Source organism: Helianthus annuus, chromosome 3 (assembly GCF_002127325.2).
Source record: "Helianthus annuus cultivar XRQ/B chromosome 3, HanXRQr2.0-SUNRISE, whole genome shotgun sequence".
Lineage (NCBI taxonomy): Eukaryota > Viridiplantae > Streptophyta > Magnoliopsida > Asterales > Asteraceae > Helianthus > Helianthus annuus.
Window position 1 is genome coordinate 52444445 of NC_035435.2, and position 22394 is coordinate 52466838.

Consider the following 22394-nt stretch of genomic DNA (forward strand, 5'->3'; position numbering starts at 1 on the left):
GGAGCGTAAAACGGGTCGTAAAAAACGGCGCGGCAAAAAACGGCGCGGCAAAAAACGGCGCCTAAAAACGGCACTTAAAAACTACGGTCGCAAAATCGGCGTGAAAAAACGGAGCGTAAAACGGGTCGTAAAAAACGCGCGTAAAAAAATGGTGGTAAAAAAAAGCGCATAAATTTTTTTTATATAAAAAATCTGATTTTCAAAATTTTTGTTTAATAAAGAAATCTTTTTAAAAAATAAAAAGTAATATAATAAAACAAAAAGTAATTAAAAAATAATAAAGTGAAAAAGACAAAAAAAGAGTTATTTTACCAATCTACCCTTTTTGATTAAAATATAAAAGACATAATAAGACAAATTTTATTTAATATTAGTTTTTGTTACTTTTAATCTCATCCATCCATCAAGTTGATCTAAAGGCTATAAAGTGGTTCCTATGGTTCTTACAACTGGAAGTGGTTCTCATTTTAGCGGTCCCCTATATATATATATATATATATATATATATATATATAGGGAGCCGCTAAAATAGAAACCATCCCCAGTTGTAAGAACCGCGAGAACCACTCTCAAACAATCAAAATAAGGGGTAACTTGGTAATTTCCTTAAATGTCCAATCTCTCATCTCTCTTCTGTCCAATCTCTTATCTCTCCTCTGTCTGTCTGTCTTTAAAGTTCCAATCTCTCAGCTCTCCTTTTATCTCTCATCTTTCTCTCTCTCTTGAAATCCTTCACCACCATCTCTCATCTTGTTCGAAATCTTCTGCATAAGGAAAAAAACCAAAGCAAAACTCAAACCAACCACCACACCCATCATTAATCACCATCGACAGCCACTCCGCTGACTGATTACCACTGCAGACCACCGTACTCCTCGCTGGCTACCACCATGACAACAGCCTTTTATCACCTCCTGCTGTGTTCCGTTAAACCACCATCACCGATCACAATAACAACCGATGATGGAAGTGCCTACCAGCAGCCGACACCCATCACCATCGATTCACCACGGTCTCTCATCCCTACCGTCAACAACCCTCTCACCACCATAATAGGACCATAGTCACCGCCGACCACCTAATTCTCCGCTGGCCGCCTCCTTCCTCACCTTCGATTACATCAGTCATCGCCGATTACCTATGTTCTCACCTCCGTCCGATCATTAATCGATCTCCGATGGTGCTGGTGGTCCCCGGTGGTGCCAATGGTGCCCGGTGGTGCTGGTGGTCCCCGGTGGTGCCGGTAATCCCCGGTGGTGCTGGTGGTCCCCGCCGATTACACCAGTCATCGCTGATTACCTCTGGTGGTCCCCGGTGGTGCTGGTGGTCCCTGGTGGTGCCGACGATGCGGATGGTGCCGTTGAGGATTGAGATTTGTTTGGGTCAAAAGTAGCAGTCTTGAAAACCCATTAACTTTGGATTCTAATTTTTGTGGGAATCTTGGTGAAAAAAGTAAGTTTTTGGTTCAAAAATTTGGTTGAATGGGACAAGTTTCGATCGATTACATATTGAATTTGGTTGATTTATAGTGTAATCGGATCAGATTTCGGTGATTAACAGTGAATCGGTTGTTTGGTGAATCAGTTGTTTTGGTCTTTATTGACATAAAAGGTTTCGTATAACTTGAATAGGTGGTTGGATATTCTTTATGAAAATGGGTATTGAATGTTTTATCAGAGATGTTTTTTGTGTGCTTCTGTTGGCCGGTTTCGATGTCGACTGTTTTTACAGGTGACCGATTTTGCAAGCGGTGCTGATGGTTCCCGGTGGTGCCCCGTGGTGCCCGCTGGTGCCGGTGGTGCCCCGTGTGCCGATCGAAAAGTTATCGGATCAGGGAGTGAGTTTTTTGTGTCGTTTGGTACTGATAATGCGAAACTTTTTTTTCCGACAATTGATATTGACGATGGCGTTCTTGGCAGTGATGATACAAAAAAAAAACGTAGATTTTGATGACGATGGCGCGACAAGGATGGTGGAGGGTAGGTTTTTGAACCTGCAACCCCACTTTGCAGCCTTTTGATTATCGGAAAATCTGAGCCAAACCCCATTTTTTTCGAGAATCCACACATCGTTTTGATGTTGTCGATGATGATAATAATCTATCTGAGACATCTACCGAGTTGCGATTTCTGGGTGCGTTCTTTTCTACGTAAAAAAGTTTTTGTAAAAAAAAAAGTTAAAACCGTAAACTTTTTAACGTAAAACGTAAAATTTTTAACGTAAAACGTAAAAAGTCTAACGTAAAACGTAAAAAGTTTAACGTAAAACATAAAATTTTTAACGTAAAACATAAAAGGTAAAAAGTTTAACGTAAAACGTAAAAAGTATAACGTAAAACGTAAAACGTAAAAAGTTTAAAAAAATTGTTAAGAAATCTGAATTTAAAAATGATTTTAGTAAAAAAATTATGTTTAAAAAGTAAAAACTAATATAATAATACAAAAAGTAATAAAAAATAATAAAGACAAAAAAGAGTAATTTTACTAAACTACCCTTTTGTATTAAAATATTAAAGACAAAATAAGACAAAAAATACTTAATATTATTTTTAAATACTACTAATCTTGTCTATCTATCTTGTTGATCTAGTGGCTAGAAAGTGGTTCTCAGTTCTTACAACTGAAGGTGATTTTTATTTTAGCGTTCCCATATATATATATATATATATATATATATATATATATATATATATAGTGGAGGTTTCAAATGAGAAGAAAAAATTTGTAAGAATAAAAAGAATAAGCTTTAAACCAATAGAAATGTCCCATTTTACTTCATTTAATATGTGTATTTAATGTTATTAATAAGGGCATATATGTAAATTTCTAATTGTAATTAATTAACTAACTAATTAAACTTGTAACTCCTTGTTAAATATACTCTTTAAAGATAAACTAATTTAGGGTGAAGGACAATCTTTGACATGTGTAGAATAAATTCTAGTACGTGTAGGATAAATTTTTAAATGTGTATGATAAATTTAGATATGCGTAGGGTAAATTTCAGAAAGTGTAAGATGTATGTAGGATAAATTTTGAAATGTGTAGGATAAAATGTGTTTTGCTTTATTGATGAGAGATAACATGATTAATGAGAGGAGTTATAAATTATTTAATATTTTACCATTATGCCCTTTCTTCTTTTTATTCTCACATTAAATTTCTTCTCAAATGAACCTTACCCTATATATATATATATATAGGGAGAAGATCATGCGAGAACCACCTCTTATTGCGAGAACCAATGTGAACACACCAAAAATACCTAAAAATAGCTAAAAATCACACAAAATTTTTTTTTTAATATTTTTTATATAAAAATCGCTACTTTTCGAAGCAAAATTTTTTTTTTGCCACTAAAAGTAGCGATTTGAGCATAAAAATATTTAAAAAAAAATTAGATTGTTTTTTGATTTTTTTAGGTTTTTTGCAGGTTTAGTTTTTAGCATTTTAGCTTGGGAGGGGGGGGGGTTTAGGTTTTTGAGGGGTGGGGGAGGAGGGTTTAGGTTTTTTTTTTTTTTGGGGGGGGGGGGGTTAGGTTTTTTTTAGCATTTAGCTTGGGGGGGGGGTAGCTTGGAGGGGGGTGGGGGTTTAGGTTTTTTTTTTTTGGGGAGGGGGGGTTAGGTTTTTTTAGCTATTTTAGGTTGCGTTCACATTGGCTCTCGCGGTTCTCACAATAAGGGTGGTTCTCACATGAGCCCCTCCCTATATATATATATATATATATAGGGGTCCGCTAAAATGAGAACCACCTCGAGTTGTAAGAACCGTGAGAACTACACCGTACGGGGCGAGGTGAACCAATTTTTTTTTTCACAAACGTAGATGCGTGTATTATAAACACATTTGTAAAAAAAAATTCAAAAAAAAAGTTTTTGAGCACCACAATTGTGTGTTTACGGGTACCGTAAATTTTCCGGTAGGATTTACGGTACCCGTAAACACAAACTTGTGATGCTCAAAACTACACACACGACATTTTTTTTGAATTTTTTTTTTTACAAATGTGTTTATAATACACGCATCTACGTTTATGAAAAAAATTTTGGTCCACCTCGCCCCGTACGGTGTACTTCTCACGGTTCTTACAACTCGAGGTGGTTCTCATTTTAGCGCTCCCCAATATATATATATATATATATATATATATATATATATATATATAGATATATATATATATATATATATAGGATGAGGATCATTACAGAACACTAACTATTGCGAGAACAAAAAGAACAACGCTAAAATATTAAATTTGGGGATTTAAAGTACATATCTTTCAAATTTTATGTTTCTTACATTCATATATATATTATATATACATAAAAAACCAACGATTTTAACCTATACATAGCCTACATACATGTTGGTAATTTAACCTACACATAACCTACATATGTGTAGGTTATACATAAAGTAAAAGTTTTCTATGTTTTGTTTTGAATTCTAGTGTAAGAAACAATAAATCTTATATTTCTAACATTTTCATTTACTTTTTTAGGTTTTTAGGATAGAAAAAATGAGTGACTCATTGTGTTCTACGTGTTCTCGCAATATTTAGTGTTCTGCATAGAACCTTACCTTATATATATATATATATATATATGTATATATATATATATATATGTATAGTATATTATTTTATTCAAGTTTTACAAAAATATTTTTTTTTAAACTTTTTTTTAATTTATGGTGTTTTACCTTATGTATAGGGTTTTTCCTTTTTAACCCAAAACTTTTCTTCTTTTGCGATTTAGATCCTTTGTTTTTTACTTTTAACCCAAAACTTTTTATCTTTTGCAATTTAACCCTAGTTTTTTTTTATTTGGTCTGCCATACTTTTCATCTTTCCCAAAATTTTCATTTCGTTCTAAATTTTGTGAGTTAACGCACTACAACTTGCGTGTGGGGTTCAACATTTTTTCCGTATATTTTTTCAGCTTGACTGGCCCGTCGCAACACATCTATTCTCTTCGTTTGACAAATTCGTCGCAACGCGCGGGTCATAGATTGACTTAGTTATTTTTTTATGTTTTACGTTTCGGTTTAATTTCTCTGCAACGAGCGTGCGTGATTTAAAGATTTTATGTCTGTTTTTCGTTCAGCGTTATTTTTTTCCATTTTTATTTATTTTGTTTTTACGAGTTTTTCGGTGTTGGTGATCCCTTACAGGGGTATTACTTGACATAGTTTTACGACAACCGCTGCAACGAAGGAGCTTAATACTAGTTAATTAATAAACAAGCGTGTTTAATTGTATAAAGAGGATCAACAAATATCAACCATCATCATGTCGTCCCTCGCAAGGATGTCCGTTGTATTTAATCATTTACCCTCTTGTTTATAAAACCGAAAAACTAAAACCTCTCTCTTTAAAAAATAAAAGTGTACACTTCATGTGAACAATTGAATCTGTAGCTATAATTTTCCATACCTAACAACGAAAGATGAAATCTTAACACATTACGTAATTTACTTACTCAAAAGTTATAAGGGCAGGAGGTGTGGCTTAACATCACCCCGTCAACTTAGCCCTTATAGCGCCCGGCGCCCCGTGGCACCAAAAGACCACACCGAGCAATGTAAAGGGGGGCGTTATGATGTGCTCGCCAGTGTGTTAACGAGAGTTAAATGTGTGTGTAGGTGGGGCTAACTATTTTCAACCAATAAAATCTTTTTTTTTTAAATTTTATTTTATAAGGGGCTCTATACCACACCATGCAAGTCAAAAGGAGGGGCTTTAAAGCCCCCGTATAACGTGGCGTCTAGATGGATCTGACGTGATGTTATAAAGCCCCTAGGAGCTTTATACCACACCCTTCATCCTAACAGTTTTTTCCACATGTAGCATATTGAAAATGGTGCGGTTCAGTTAGTTTATAAACATTCAAATACAATCAAACCATAAAAATCAGTTACAAAAAATAAATCACAACCAAACCATTATGTTTTTTCTTTTTGGTACAGTATATTTAACTAACTAATCATTAAAAAAATATAAAATAAAAGCTAAACTGTTGTACCAATATTTCTACACTCATCTTTCCATGTCCTTATAAGAGTCAGAGTTAGCTTACCCAACTCTTCTTCCATTAACCACCAAAATTCATTGCTATCATACAACAATGGTGGTTTCTTGCCTAAGCTTCGTCTCCTTGTACGGCGCCTTCCTCCGCCGCTCCATCGCCGCATCTGGCCTCTCGTCTCAGTCCATCGACGTCGATGCTGACACCACAATCCACTTCTGGGGGCCTAACTCGCCGTCATCCCCAACTGATGACGGCGAGCAACGCAAATCACCACTCGTTTTACTTCACGGTTTCGGTCCTCATGGCGTCTGGCAGTGGCGTCAACAGGTAAATGTTCTCGTAGAATCCTTTGCAGACAACTTAAACACGTGATGGGTATTGCAAGTGAAAAAGTAGTCATTCTATCATAATTCACTGAGATCCAGGCCTACGTCACTCGTACTGATATTGTCATGCACTCTAATTTACTTTTTGTTAAACCATTACTGATTCGATTTGATTTGATTGGTTGAAATACTATCATGGGTATTGTAAGTGTCAGAGTGATTTGATTTGATGTACTATTATTTGATTTGGTTAAATTGTTACTGATTTGATTTGATCGATCGAAATTGCGTAGGTGTTGTTTCTAGCACCTCATTTCGACTTGTACGTCCCCGATCTAGTGTTCTTTGGTGAATCCACAAGCAAATCGTCGGAGCGTTCGGAGATCTTCCAAGCGAAGGCTATCGGGAAGTTGATGGAGAAGGTTGGGGTGAATAAGTACTCGGTGGTAGGGACGAGCTATGGCGGTTTCGTGGCGTACAGAGTGGCGGAGATGTGGCCGGAGAGGGTGGAGAAAGTGGTGATCGCGAGTTCAGGAGTGAACATGAAACCAAAGGATAACGGAGAGTTGTTGAAGCGGGCGAAGGTGGAGAAAATCGAGGAGTTGTTGCTGCCAGAGACGGCAGCACAGCTCCGGACATTGATGCGGTTGGCTGCATCCAACCGCGTCTACGTGCCGGATTTTTTTCTCAATGATTTCATTGACGTAAGTTTCCGGTTATATTTTGTTCTATTTCTTTTAAAATTATTTGTGTCCAATTGTACATGTCAATTGTCATCATGCCCCACCGATAATAATTAATTTCACAATTAGTTAATTATTTACTTGTTCCTAAATATCTAATCCCTATTAATAAAATATTGCTGATCATTAAATGACATTTAAAGAATAACACCCAACTATAGTTCACGCTTTTAAAAAATACATCCTGGTATACACAAACATGTTTAATGGCAACAGGTTCTCTAAATAAATATAAGTTTATTTAGGCATGTGCTTGGTTGTTTGATGTTGTACCAGGTAGAGGCTAAAAAATACATTTATGTAGTAAAAAATATCCCATGACACGTAAAAAAGAAGACACTTTAAGCTCTAGAAGAAGATTATGAACTCATTTACTATCGACAACTTATAACTGCCTAAGCGTAGTGTATATAGCTTCAACACTTAATAGAGAGATAAGATGTTGTCTCTTGAAAACCAAGTGACAAGGTTAACACTTAACGAGAGACAACATGTTGCCTCTTGAAAACCAAATGACAAAGTTATCTTTGATAAAAGCGTAAAACTCGAAAGTCGAGTTTTTTCTTTTGAACTTTTGGAGGGTAATTGTGTCATTTTGGGTGCAGAAATTGTATTGTGAAAACAGGAAAGAGAAGATGGAATTACTTAAAGGGCTTGCACTTGGCAAAGATGACCCCCTTAACATTTCACCTCTTCCACAGGTTCCATCCTTACACTTGTTCTAATTTATTGTTACATTGTTAGTAAATAAACTACTATATTTTTTAAAATATATATAATTTAAATAGTTTAAAGTCATAAAGTGGTCTATTCCAATAATTTACTTTGTAACAAAATGCTTATATTTAATATCTTTTTATACATTATTTATTTTATCCTGTTTGTTATACTAATATATTCATACTTTGTGAACTAGAAAGTGTTGATCATATGGGGTGAGGAGGATAACATCTTCTTGTTGGATAAGGCTAAAGAGCTAAAAGAGTATGTCTTCTTTCCTATTTCTTGTTTCATTATTGAATATATCTTACATATAAGGTAAGGTATGCTAATTCTAAAATTAATAAGGCCGGAGGGTGTGAAGGCGTCACCCTTGCCACCTCACCAACAATAGTGCCCCGGCGGCGCCACCTGCCACACCGTGGCATTCAAAGGGGGGGCGCCATGGGTTGTCCGCCTTCCAATAAAGCCCCCTAGCTGACGTGGATCTTAGGTGGCGCAGACGTGTCCTGATAAAGAGGCTTTATCCCACACCCCATAGCCTAATAGGTTGAGAATGCATAATACATTTGTGTCAAATGCTTTGAATGCAATATACAAGTTTCTCTCATCACCACCTCGTTTATCTTTTATGCATTATGTACTAGTGCATCTTATAATCTTCAATATATTATTGGTCTAGAAATGAATATGCCCTACACGTACATGTATGCATACGTGTGTGTGCATGCACATACACACATATATAGCAAGCAAGAGGGGAGACTCAATACACAAAATCACATAAACATCTATATGTTTTACTACATAACACGATTATGTAAACATAGTCCATACATTTTCTTTCTCGTTATATTCGCTTAAAAATTAAAATTGATTATTTTACATGCGTGTTTGATTAGAAGAAAAAGGTGATACAGAAACCCCAAAAGCATTTGTTTATTTTATCTTCTTATTTGAAACAATATAATCCACTATCTTTCTCTCCCCCATGATATTTGGCCTACAAAATGTATATTCAATTATTTACTTAAAATTAATTTTATATTAAACGTGCCCATATATATGTGTGGTATGTTTTGACTAAAAAATGGGTGATATTGTTGTTTTGATTTAGAATGCTGGGGAAGAATGCATCATTGGAGGTGATGAAGAAGGCATCACATATACCTCAGCTTGAACAGCCCAAGAACTTCAATAAAATTCTCTACAAATTCTTGTGTGCCTCATGATCTTACACACCCACTTGTCATACAACTATTTTTTCTTTTAGTCAATAATGGTTGCTTTAACTTTCTGAAGTTGATTAGTTAATAGCTTACATACTTATATACTTGATAGATTTTAGAGATATAACTTAACTTAAACATCTCATTTATAAAAAAAAATGATAAAAAACAGATGTTAAATGATATATATGTATATCGGGTGGTGCTCTAAAGTGAACAAATCCTAACTATCAATTTACATCATCGAATCGTAAAATACACTAGTGTATTTTCATTATCAAATCCTCACCATTGTGTATTGATAATCAAGTGCTAAGATTAGTTCACTATCAAGGGGTTGTTCACTAATAAACCATATATATATATATATATATATATATATATATATATAGAGAGAGAGAGAGAGAGAGAGAGAGAGAACTAGTTTAAATGAGAAAAACAAAAAACTAACTAAAAAAGCATAAAAAACATACCAATTTTTTTTTTACATTTTTTTATAGAAAATCGCTAGTTTTTATACATAGATTTTTTTTTTGTTGTATTACACATGTGCACTATTACGGATATAGTGCACATGTGCAGTACAACAATTTTTTTTTTTTGAAATTTTTTTTATATATAAAAAGTAGAGATTTTTTTTATAAAAAATTGTAAAAAAAAATTGGTATGTTTTTTGGCTTTTTTTTTAGGTTTTTTTAGTGAGTTTTCTAGTTTTCTCATTTAGATGTAGTTTTCTCATCATCCTCTCCCTATATATATATAGAGTAGGGTTCGCACGGAAAGCGTGTTTTTCCTGGAAAGTCTAGGAAGCGATCTGGTCCATCCGATTGGTATGTTTAAGGGTTGAGATTAAATCAATGGCAATCTTGTAATATTTGAGTTTAATTAATTGATTGTTTTAAATGAGTAGGGGCAATTTTGTCAATGGCCGTGTTTTAAATCAATTAGATAACCGTCCAGTTCCTAAATTCAAGCGATTTTCCCTCTCTCTCTCTCTCTCCAAACCCATCTTGGAAATCCCAATCCCTACCAAAAATAACTACAATCATGGAAGAAGATAACTTTAGAAACGATGGAGAGCACCGGATCAAATTAAAACACTTCTCCAATCTCCACCATCTCCGCGTTCATCATCACCATTCAAATATTGTTCTTATCATCTCCGTTTTCTTGACGATGTGTTTTAACAGCAAGCAAATTAATACAGTTGTGTTTTAGCAGCAAGCAGATTCATACAGTTGTGGTTTAGCATCCAGATTCATACAGATGTGTTTTAACAGCAAGCAGATTCATACAGTTGTGTTTTAGCATTCAGATTCATACAGATGTGTTTTAACAGCAAACAGATTCATACAGTTGTGTTTTAATAGCAAGCTGATTCATATAGAAGTGTTTTAACAGCAAGCAGATTCATAGTGTTGTGTTTTAGCATTCAGATTCATACAGATGTGTTTTAACAGCAAACAGATTCATACAGATGTGTTTTAACAGCAAGCAGATTCATACTGTTGTGTTTTAGCATTCAGATTCATACAGTTGTGTTTTAGCACCCAGATTCATACAGATGTGTTTTAACAGCAAGCAGATTCATACAGTTGTGTTTTAGCATTCAGATTCATACAATTGTGTTTTAACAGCAAACAGATTCATACAGTTGTGTTTTAACAGCAAGCAGATTCATACACTTGTGTTTTAGCATTCAGATTCATACAGTTGTGTTTTAGCAGCAATCAGATTCATACAGTTGTGTTTTAGCATTCAGATTCATAAAGTTGTGTTTTAACAGCAATCAGATTTATACCCTGTGTTTTACCATCTTTATATTGTGGGATTGTAGGTCCCCTTGATGTGTATGGATCTTCAACAGAATTGTCAATCCGATCAAGAGTGCGGAATCCTCTTGATCAGAATATGCAGAAAACGTGTAGGAACAGCAGATCACTTTCAAACTGGGTTTTCTATTGATTATCAATCACAAGGAATTACAATCAATCTAAAACCCTAACCAACCCTAATTTCGTCCAAGACTAGCTCTCACGAAATTCTATCTCTCACACAACTGTTTTGGCTGATTAACCTAAACCCTAATGTCTAACCTTGTTTATATAACACAAGGTTCACAACTGGGCTAGGTCAAACACTCCTGGGCTGCGAATTGGATAAGCCCAATTCGCCCCCATACACCCAATTCGTTGGGTTTAGTTAGCCCAAACATTACTACTAACTATTACAAAGTTAAACCCGCTAACTGTTTATCGTTTAACTAATTACAAGATATCCAAAGACCAAATCTAAGTTGTTGTCACAGAATATGCACCAACAGCGATCTATAAAAAAATTGACTTTAGCCCTGTAAACTGTTAGAACACAGCACCAAGAATATGCTGATAAATTCCAGTAATCTTCTGAACAATGGAATATGCAATGTAATGTGACATGGTATTTTAGTTAATGAACACATTGACTTCCAGATTTGAATTCGAAAACAATAAAAATTCCGAAAATCATGGAATTTTAGTTAATGAAGATACATTCCAAAAATAAAATTAAAATGTGAAATTACATGATAGCCCTTCTATTTAAAATCCCTCAATGACACATGTCCAATTCTTATTCATTCCTAGACTTTCTAGGAAAAATAGACCTTCCACCCGGTAGGGTTTATGCAAGAATCACCTTTATTGCGAGAACCGCGAGAACTAATGTGAACACAACAAAATAAACTCACTACCCCACAAAAACCTAAAAAAACCTAACCCCCCTCCCCCCCCCCCCAAAAAAAAAAAAAAAAACCTACCCTCCCCCCCCCTCACACCCCCCACCCAAGCTAAATGCTAAAAAACTAAACCCCCAAAAAAACCTAAAAAAATATAAAAAACACACAATTTTTATGTTTAAATCGCTACTTTTAGTAGCCAAAAAAACATTTTTTTAATTTTTTTTAATAACGAAAAGTAGCGATTTAAACATAAAAAATATAAAAAAAAGTTGTGTGTTTTTTAGATATATTTAGGTATTTTTGGTTGTGTTCACATTGGTTCTCGCAATAAGGGGTGGTTCCTAACGGATCCTTCTCCTATATATATATATATGATCAAGATCAAGGGAAAACCATTTCGAGTTGTGAGAACTTACAGAACTTGGCCTTCCCGTGCGAGTTTTGCCCCCATTTTTTTCACACCCCTAGATTAAAATGTTAGAAAAGACTGTCGTAAAAAAAATTCGAAGTAGTGTTTTTAGGCCCCTTACAACAACTGTAAAAAGCTGATGATATAAGCATGCCATCACTTTTTACAGCATTTACGGCTGAAGTAAATGAAAAAAACTAGTTTTTTATTTTTTAATTTTTTGGAAAAGTTGATTTTTTAGGATTGGTAAAAAATTTTTTTTGAAAAAACCTTTCGTAAGGCCGAGTTTTCTAAGTTCTCACAACTCGTATAAGTTTTCGTTTTACCCTAACCCTATATATATATAGGGGAGAGTTATCTTGAGAACGCTAAATATTGCGAGAACCGTGAGAACGAATGAAAAAACCAATGAAAACCAAATTTTTTAATACACACCTCATTGTAATTAAGATACAACATCAAAAAAAGAATTTACAACATCAAATAATTCATTTTTCCTTTCAAAATCACTCTTTTTAGATTTTTTACACATATGTAAATTTTCTTTATTTACGAATTCACGTAAATTTAAACGTGTAAATTAAATTTCTAACATTGTATTTGAATAATAATGATAAGTGTAGATAATTTTTTTGAATTTAAATTGTTTTTGATCAAGTTCTCGCGGTTTTTTCATTTGTTCTCACGGTTCTCACAATATTTAGCGTTCTCATTTAAACCTTCCCCTATATATATATATATGGTAAGGTTTATTTGAGAACCACCTTTATTGTGAGAACCGCGAGAACCAATGTGAACACAAAATAAAATCAAAAAAACACTCAATTTTTTTTTTAAAATCGTTGTATTTCGTTACCAAAAAAACTTTTTTTCTTTTGAGTAACAGTTATCCATGCACATGTGCATATGTATCATTACTTCGACAAATTCCGTAATGCATTATTTTACAATATCATCCGTAATATACTACTTTTTACATTACCAATATTCAGAATGCACATGTGCATCATTATGTATAACCATGATATAACGTGTTTTGCTACAAAAAGTTTGTGATTTTGAATGGAGAAGTAGGCCCATATACATGTTTTTTGGTTAGTTATATCTAGTGGCTGATGGTTTGGTTATATTTGTCAATTTATGATGTAATATGTTGATTGGATGGTATAAATGGTGTTTATATACATGTAATAAAGTGAAAATATTGGTAATGGTATTGTATTATGAATCGTAGGAGGTAATGGTATTGTATTATGGATGGTATGATAGATGAAATGGAAAGTGTATTCAAAGTAATGTACCAAAACACCTTATTTCATGTTGATACATATAGATGCACATGTGCATTTCTAATATTGGTAATGTAGAAAGTAGTGTATTACATATGGTAGTGTAAATGAAGGTGCAATTGTCTAATATTTATAATGAATTACGGAATTTGGTAAAGAAATGACAAAAATGCACATGTGCATGTTTGTGTATTATGGATGGAATGATAGATGAAAGAGAAAGTGTATTCAAAGTAGTGTACCAAAACAACTTATTTAATGTTGATACATACAGATGCACGTGTGCATTTTTAATATTGTTAACGTAACAAGTAGTGTATTACACGTGGTAGTGTAAATGAAAGTGCAATTGTCTAATATTTGTAATGAATTATGAAATTTGTCAAAGAAATTATACATATGCACATGTGCATGGATAACTGTTACTCGAATTTTTTTTTTTTTGAAATTTTTTTATTATTACAAAATATAGCGATTTTTCCAAAAAAATAGTAAAAAAAAAAATTGGGTGTTTTTTAGATTTTTTTAGGTATTACTGTTTATGTTCACACTGGTTCTCGCGGTTCTCACAATAAAGGGTGGTTCCTAACGGATCCTTATCCTATATATATGGGATCAGGAGAAAACAGTTGGAAGTGTGAAAACGGTGAGAAAGGATCCTGGCCGAACACGTGGCGCGCGATATAATCAAGGCGGATGGTTTTTTTTTGTCCTTTTATCCTCTTTTCCAATGCATCTGTCACACACCGTTGTCATTTGTGGAGTGTAGGATTTTTTTTTGGCGTGTAGTTAGAAACAATAACTCCTTGGCGTTTTATTGTTTTTTAGATCTGCTCTATGAATTAATCGTTTTTGTGTTACAAAGTGAATATCTTGGCGTTTATGGTGTTTCCCAAATTCATTATAATCGATTAATAATTCAAACATCTTGGCATCCATGTTGTTCCCAAATTCATTATACACATTTAATAATTCAAACATTACAATTTCTTGGCGTTTTTGTAGATCTGTCCAGTTGAATTAATCACTTATATCTTATAAAAGGTAAATATCTTGGCATTCGTGGCATTCCTAAATTCATTATAATTCAAAACATTACAATTAAGATGAACTCAAACTAAACTAATAGTCTTGTCACACCCCAACCGATGGCGGAATCATCGGGGCCTGGCACTGAACGAAACAGATTGTCCAGAAGTTTCCATAGCGACTATAATTACCAAATATTTAAAGCAACACATCCCATACCATGTCATAAATGATAATACAATTATTACTTAAAGGATCTAGTCAAATTGTTCTGTTCTGACAACTCAGATTTTTATTACAGACAATTGTTTATTGTTGACCTAGGTCTTTCCTAGCCTCGATTTCACAGCAAAGTAAGCAAATAAGCATCCTAAGCACATGTCACATACGTTAAAGTAAAAGTCAATACACATAGTGTAAAGGTGAGCATACAAGTTTAATAGATATAATATAGTTCGAAATCGATTACGCATAACCAGCACGTACACAGTGTGAAATGAGGCATGTTAGTTATCGACATGAACCTATCGATACCAATGACTGCGGGTTGACTGCCCAAGGCAGTTCGCGATACACACTCACCACTGTGAGCCATGTAACTAATTGTCCTTAACAACCCCTGAGTGAACAGGTGCTGAGTCCAAACTATAGTACTATCGCTAAGGCAGGTAGACAGCATTCCATGTGTAAACATAACAAACAAGCATTCATTAAGTCACATATAACATGCGGTAACGGTTAACGTTAAAAGTATTGCGTAGTGTGTTCGATGTGATTTAGAATAAGTAACGTATGTAACACCCAAAAGTGCATAAAGCAAAAAGGGATCGAGTATACTCACAGCGATTGGTGGATTGAAGGGAGCGCTAGAGAGTAAGGTTAGCCTGGTCAGAACGGTAGCATAACGATAAGCGACGCGTAAAACGATACAAGTGCAAGTGGGCCGGATAGCACTAGTCTGATCGGACAGCCGGTCGTTCGAGTGATAGTCCGCTCGGATGGTCATCCGATCGGATGACCTTTCGAGTGGATTGTTTCTTCCTTTGAGAAGGATGTGTTTGTGTATGATGGCTTGAATTTTGAAGTTTTTATTGTAGCATTTTGAAAACATAGAAGTATCACTACCTTTCAAGTCGGTCGATCGGACGGTCGTTCGATCGGACGACAACCCGATTGGTTGGACACTTTAGTGAGAACGAGTTCACAGCAGGACGGTCACTCGATCGGATGACCATCTGATCGGGTGGCAATCCTTGTGCATGGAACATGTTGAAAATTGTTTAAGTGTTGAAGTCTGAATCATTACATGGTTGAGTGGTAGTCCGATCGGATGGAAATCCGATCTGTCAGCCCTTCGTTTAATGTTCATCCTTCAAGGTTCTGAAAACAAAAGTTAAGTGTGGGACCAAGGTGTAGATCGATCGGGTGACAACCCGTTCGGGTGACAATCCGATCGGACGACATTCCGTCCTGGTCGTTCCATTCGTCTTACACTTGGTTATTTTGAAAGTTTATCGTTTTATCGAGATGTTTTGATAACGTGTTAAGCAACAAAAACCTCGTCACTACTTGGTACTCCTAATCGGACAGGAACCACCCAAATCCGATCAGTTAACTGTTCGAGACGGTGTTCCATGTTTAACCCGAAATCGGTAAACCTCGTGGATAGAATCCAGATCTGGGACCAACACAACCACAAGAATGAATAGGAAGTCGGCACAAGCTCCGATTCTATCGGTTTTGAGTGCATTGAGTGTAAAAGAGTTGAAAGAAAGTTGGAAAACCTTCTCTCAATCCTTTTCGCCGTGGATATGTTTAGATCTTATGGAAGATCTTAGTTTGTTTATGTGGAAACCGGTTAGAGCCAAGTTGTTCTTGAAGGATTCAAGCCAACATGAAGTTCCTAGGAACACCATGAGGACATCATCCTAGAACATCTCAAATCTAGTGATTTCACGGTCAAAAGTTAAGATTTAAAAGATAGAAAGGTGTAGAAGCGAGTGTAGATCAAATATGTACATGATTTAGGTTGAGATCTTACCGGAATTGCGAGAAATCGGAGAAAAAGCAAGGTTGGAGCGTTGGTCGGACTGGAGAGTGCCAAAAGTAGTAAGTTGTGATGGTGACATGGGGTATTTATAGGGTTTCCCAAAGGGGAAAGGGGCTGGTCGATCGGGTGGCAGCTTGGTCGACTGGCCAATCGATCGAGCTACCGCTCAATCGAATTGCTGGTCGATCGGCTGGTCACCTGGTCAATTGGCCAGTTGGTTCAAGTGTTTAGTGCGTCGAGTTTTCGCCGTTTCGATTGTGACTGCGAGCTTTGCGATGCGATACAGTTTGTTGTTCAGTGCGTCGAGTTCTCGCCAGAATCTTAAAAGGTCCAACATATCGAGGCGCTAGTTTCCCTTTCTTGCCGAATCTGACCACGCCCTTCCAAGGTGATACCTTTAGGAGTACGTAGTCGCCAACGTCAAATTCAAGGGGCTTGCGTCGTCTATCGGCGTAACTTTTCTGACGACTCTGAGCTTTCAACAGATTGTCTCGAATTTTGAGAACTTTGTCAGTCATTTCTTGCAATAGCTCAGGACCGGTTAATTGCGAGTGCCCGATCTCGTGCCATACAATAGGCGATCGACAACGTCTTTCGTACAAATGTGACATTTGTGCTTGTGATATCATTGTACAAACTTTGAACAACACAGTATTTATAAAACAATGCATTTTGATCCCAATGTTTATCATTTATGTTTGATTTTATGCACATGTTGATTTTTGATCGATTTTAAACTCTATATCGCTTTCTAGAGAGTAATACGCAAACTGATGCATAAACATGATCAGTTTAATGCAACAAACACTCCGGAACAGCATCATAAACTTAACATACCTTAAATAACTTTTACATAACTTATAAATAAGTTTTGAAGGCTTTGGTATGGCAAAAACAAGTTTATTCGCTCGCAGGGACTATTTGTGTAACAACTCTCACTAAAATCCATAATTATGATGATAATTAGTCAATAAGAAAACCCTAATTGAGACACCCAAGTAATTCTGCACTAACCCTAAAATTTTCAGAACAATCGGAATTAGGATCAGGGCCCCTAAAACTCAGGGGGGGGGGGGTTAAACCCTAGTGATAATTATCTCTAAAATTCGTTGTACAGATTGAAATACGATTTAACTTTGAGTCAGCAAAGCTAGTCCCGAACCCAGCTAGCCTATACAAATAGACCGCCTCTCTTACGGACCGTAAGGGAAAGGGCATACGGTCCGTAAGCGTGTCAAAAAATCAGTATAAATAGCAGACATTGGCAATTGAATTCTGTGTTAGAAACGACGGCCAAAAGCTTTCTGTACGTCGAGTTATCATAGTATTATTACAATTAAACACACACTGATCACGAAGTGCTGCCGCAAAACAGGGTAATAACTCGATCGCTATTACGATTCATTTTCCGACCGATCAATATATCCAATGGATGTTTAAGTGCCGCCCACGTTAGGGTTATACTTTGTCGTTCGTCGTTAAATCGATGGATGTTTAAGTATCGCACTTTGTCGTTCGTTGTGAGAATTTGATCTCGTGAGTTATCGTAAATGCTGTATTGATCACTAACCCGGTTTTGTGTGCATTATTATTTAAATTAGGTTAACAAGGCTAAACCATATTCTGTCCGTGTTAAATCTGCAATGTGAGTTATTCTCTTTTTATCAAACTGTTTTACAATACTCCAAATTATTTTCAGAATTATAATTACAGTGATTAAGTTTATGTAATCACCAAATTACAGCCGGTATGTGGGGTATTGTGCACATTACTACTGTTTTTATCACTTTAGGTGGGCGAACCTAAAATTAAGTGATATACGTCATTCATTGGGGCAGCCAATGGTGATATGACCATAGTCACAGATCCGGTCGAGTGACAAATACTGTGGGTAATTGGTAGATATCAGAAACATATGTAAAAACTCTTAATACTGTAAATTATAATAAACGAGTCATTTTAAATAAATAGAATGATTCACTCAGTATTTCCCGCTGACAAAACCTTTTTCAAACATGTTTCAGGTGATCTATTGTAATTCAGGAAAAGTGCTGGGGAGCATTTCAAGCTTAAGAAAGTGGCTCATTATAAAATAGAGAAATATGTTTTTCTAAAAATAAAGATTTCTCAGTAAAATCATGTTATTGTAAATTACCGGGATTTTATCCCGAATTGTGAAATAAAATAATCGGGAAAAGTTTTTAGCTTTAAAAAGATCCTGTTGATAAAATTCCGCTGCTAAAATCAATTAAATATATATATCACGGGATTTCTGTCCCGCGGCTCCTGAAACGGGTAAAACCGGGTCGGGGGCCGTGACAGAAATAAGGTGGTATCAGAGCCACTGAGTTAAGCTAATTAAGTATTTAGAGATACTTAATTTTTCCTGATTACTATTAGGTGATTATGTGTTTTTATTAAACTGACTATGTGTTAGTTACAGTATGGGTAAGCAAAAGCTGCAAAATATCTATCTTAAATTAGATAGGTCAGTCTACGAAGAGGGAAGTTCATCCCAAACCAAATCTTCAAAACTCCCTACAATTGCTGAAGAAGGAATATTTGTGCGAAAAGCACAATATGAGAAACCGCTTTCTCCTAGAAAAAGGAGTATGATTATTAAGAAAAGTAAAGAGCAAATCCGAGAAAAGAGGATTAAAAAGGAAACCCAGGAATTAATCAATAAATCACATTGGGAAGACAAGCTAGATGAGAAATGGGCAAATTTGTATATGCTAGCCATTGTAGCAGAACATGCAGATCTTTAAATACCCTAGGTCTAGTAATAGCACTTCCCAGTAAATAAATAAATAAATCCGAGTGTGTTCTTTCTTGTTATTTTGTACAAATAGTGTGCAATAAAACTTCAATGTTTATTTATTAAACTTTGTTCCAAAGTTTTAACTTAGCCTTTTTGTGCATTTTGCATATATGCTACACAGCATGAATGAGATATCTGAAGCCTTTCAGAACCTCAATCTTTACCCGGTGAATGTAGAAGTTTCCAAAGATTTTACTGGATACTTTGCTGATGTGGAACAACCTGTAGAATTCAATGCTCCACCTTTGACAAAGCCAAAACGAAAGAAAAGAAAGAATTATGTATGGGGTAGTCGTATACGTAGGAAAAAGCCAGCTACGAAACTTCCTAAAATAAACAACCCTTTAGAAAAAGGAAAAGAAATTGTACTCAAAGAAAGTTCTAAACAGCAAGAGATGGAAACTGAAGTCAAGAAAGATTCTAGGCAAATGGAAATACAGTTTGAGGAATATTCTAAAGAAATAGAAATGGAAGTAGGACAAGGTTCTAGACCAACTCAGATAGAAATTGGAGAGAGCTCCAACCAAAACCAGGGAATAACTTTTCAGGAGGAAATAGATTTTCTATTGGCAAGCTGTGAGACTATTCAGCCTGTCAATACTAATGTTTTTACCTATCCTATTGAAAATCCACTCCCTATGAATTTTGAACCAGCAATCCCAGAACCAATAGTCCACTCCCAACCTGTAGGAATGGACGAATGGTGGACAAATGATTGGCAATTTCAAAATATTGTCAACGATCCTTATTCCTTTCTTCCACAATTCGATCCAGAACCCCTACCTAATCCACCAATGAGTAACGAAAATATGGCGGAACTTCGCCATTATGGTGAAGAATTGATGGATGCAGGAAATAGAATCAGGGAGATAGGGGGACAAATTGCCTGGAAGTATGATGAAAGGGAACTTCGTTTTTAGGACGACTGATGTGCGTGAAGTGTGTTATATTTTTAGATATATATTTAAGCCCTTTTTACACTTTTAGCCAAGTTTTAAATTTATAAAACACGATATTCACTAACACTAAACACACATATGGGCAAGTGCACCCATCGTGGACGTAGTATAGTGTTGGTAAGATACCGAGGTCGTCCAAGGACACAAGAGCTTTTAATACCGGTTTATCCTCAATGTCTAATCAAATCAAAAAGTTAGAAAAATGTTTTAAACTAAGAAAAATAAAAGCTAACTAAATGCTGAAAATAAAAATAAAATAAAAACAGATAGACAAGATGAATCACTTGGATCCGACACGTGTATTAGTATAACCTTTGATTATTTTCGCACTTTTGCACTTGTTTAAGAGATTATCTTAGATATTGTAGTAGGCCCCTCTTTTGAAGGCGACGTTACCCTCAACCCAGTAGTTTGAGTCAGCAAGGATACAATCCTAAAGGGTCGGATTATTGAAAGATAATGAATTAAGTTATTAATGCAAATTGTGGTAGACCCCGCTTTTGGCGGTGACGTTACCCTCGGCTAAGTAGTCTGAGTCAGCAGGGATACAGTCCTAAATAGCCGGGTTATAGTATTAATAGTAGTTAACTTATGAGGGGGTCAAAGAGTTTGGATCCCCGCCATCCAATACCTATGGGCATTGAAGGAGATCCTACTAAATTTGACCCAGGTCCCAAGCAGGACCTCTAAACGCTGAACAAGGGCAAGACCCTTACCAAACCGTTCCCTTAACCCCCGACTAGGTAGCCAACATACCTCCATATAGACCGTGGAGATATGAATGGTGAAAATCTTTTATTTTATATAGACAGTAAAATAATGCCAAGACACCACGGACAAACGATAAGGAAAGATCACCTTCAACATAAGTAACTAGTTATTAAAGTCATTAATACAAAACCAAATAAAAAGTGCAAAAGATTAAAAATAAAAAGTATTATACTAAACACTTGTCTTCACCAAGTGATATAAGAGACTTAGGCAAACATGGCCTTGATTGTCAAGAACTCTTACGATCAATCTTGGATCCCGAGACGACTCACACACTCTACGATGGACAATGGATGATGGTGGTGGATGATGGTGTTATGGTGGTGGTGGGTGGTGGATGAGGTGTGAGAGAGGTGGTGTGCCAAGGGATGAGAGAGAATGAAGCCAAGCTCCTCTATTTATAGGCTGAACAGAAGGCTGGACACGGCCCCGTGTCCGCTGGACACGGCCCCGTGCCCGTCTGACATTCTCTCACTTCATTAATTGTAATTGCGAATTACAATTAATGCGCCTGCTGTACTTTCACCACGCCCCCGTGCCCGCTGGACACGGCCCCGTGGTGGGCAATGGAAGCTTCTACTGGTTTGTCTTTTCTGCTGCTTCCTGGGCACGCCCCCGTGTTCGCTGGACACGGGGCGTGTTCAGACTCTGTTTCTTCTCCTTTGCCTTGGGAGGTGCCGTTGAGGGTCCGGGCAGTCTACTTTTATTCCTTTTCTTGTATTTATGCTAGAATTAGTTGTCTTTTTGCTTCTTTTGTGATTTTGAGCTCATTTAATCCTGAAAATGCAAAAGGAAGACAAAAACACTATTTTTCCAACATTAGTACTTAAAAAGGGTTAGTTTTATGCCTTAATTGATGTGATTTATATGTTGCATTTTACACACATCAAATACCCCCACACTTGAACTTTTGCTTGTCCTCAAGCAAAACTCTTTAAATGTGGCTTACACTCCCAAATGGAATAGGTAGAAGAGAAGTTTTTTAGCTTTTCCTAGAGTGTCGGGAATCCAAGGTTTTTATAGGTTTTATTTTTATTTATTTACAATCCTATTCGTTATGATTTATTTTGAACGTTTCATAAGATGAATTACTTATTTGGGCATAGCATGCCTTATTAAAATTCCATTTATATACAAGTTCACATACCTCACGGGAGATCACTCAACACTCGGCCGAAGGTGTATATTTTTAGTGAATCACTCGTGAGCGGCACGGAACTTACGCCTTCCATAGGCTTGCCAAGCAATCAATCCTCCTCCTTTTTAACTTTTTACCTTTGTAAATATTAAGAGGACTTTTG

At 35.9% G+C, this 22394-nt stretch overlaps 1 protein-coding gene across 2 annotated transcripts; it reads left to right on the plus strand.

Annotated features, from left to right (window-relative positions):
• The first annotated feature begins 6057 nt into the window (after positions 1-6057).
• On the plus strand, positions 6058-9118 carry LOC110928991 (putative 2-succinyl-6-hydroxy-2,4-cyclohexadiene-1-carboxylate synthase). Of its 2 annotated transcripts, none has more exons than XR_002586774.2 (5): positions 6058-6355; positions 6648-7058; positions 7703-7798; positions 8018-8081; positions 8935-9015. XR_002586774.2 is itself a non-coding variant. In XM_022172080.2 (5 exons), exons 1-5 carry the CDS (start codon positions 6125-6127, stop codon positions 9047-9049), a joined length of 921 nt encoding a protein of 306 aa, XP_022027772.1. In that variant the 5' UTR covers positions 6058-6124; the 3' UTR covers positions 9050-9118. The 2 variants fall into 2 exon arrangements, 1 of the variants encoding a protein (XP_022027772.1); XM_022172080.2 differs by having other exon boundaries at positions 8014-8081; positions 8935-9118.
• Positions 9119-22394: the final 13276 nt, after the last annotated feature.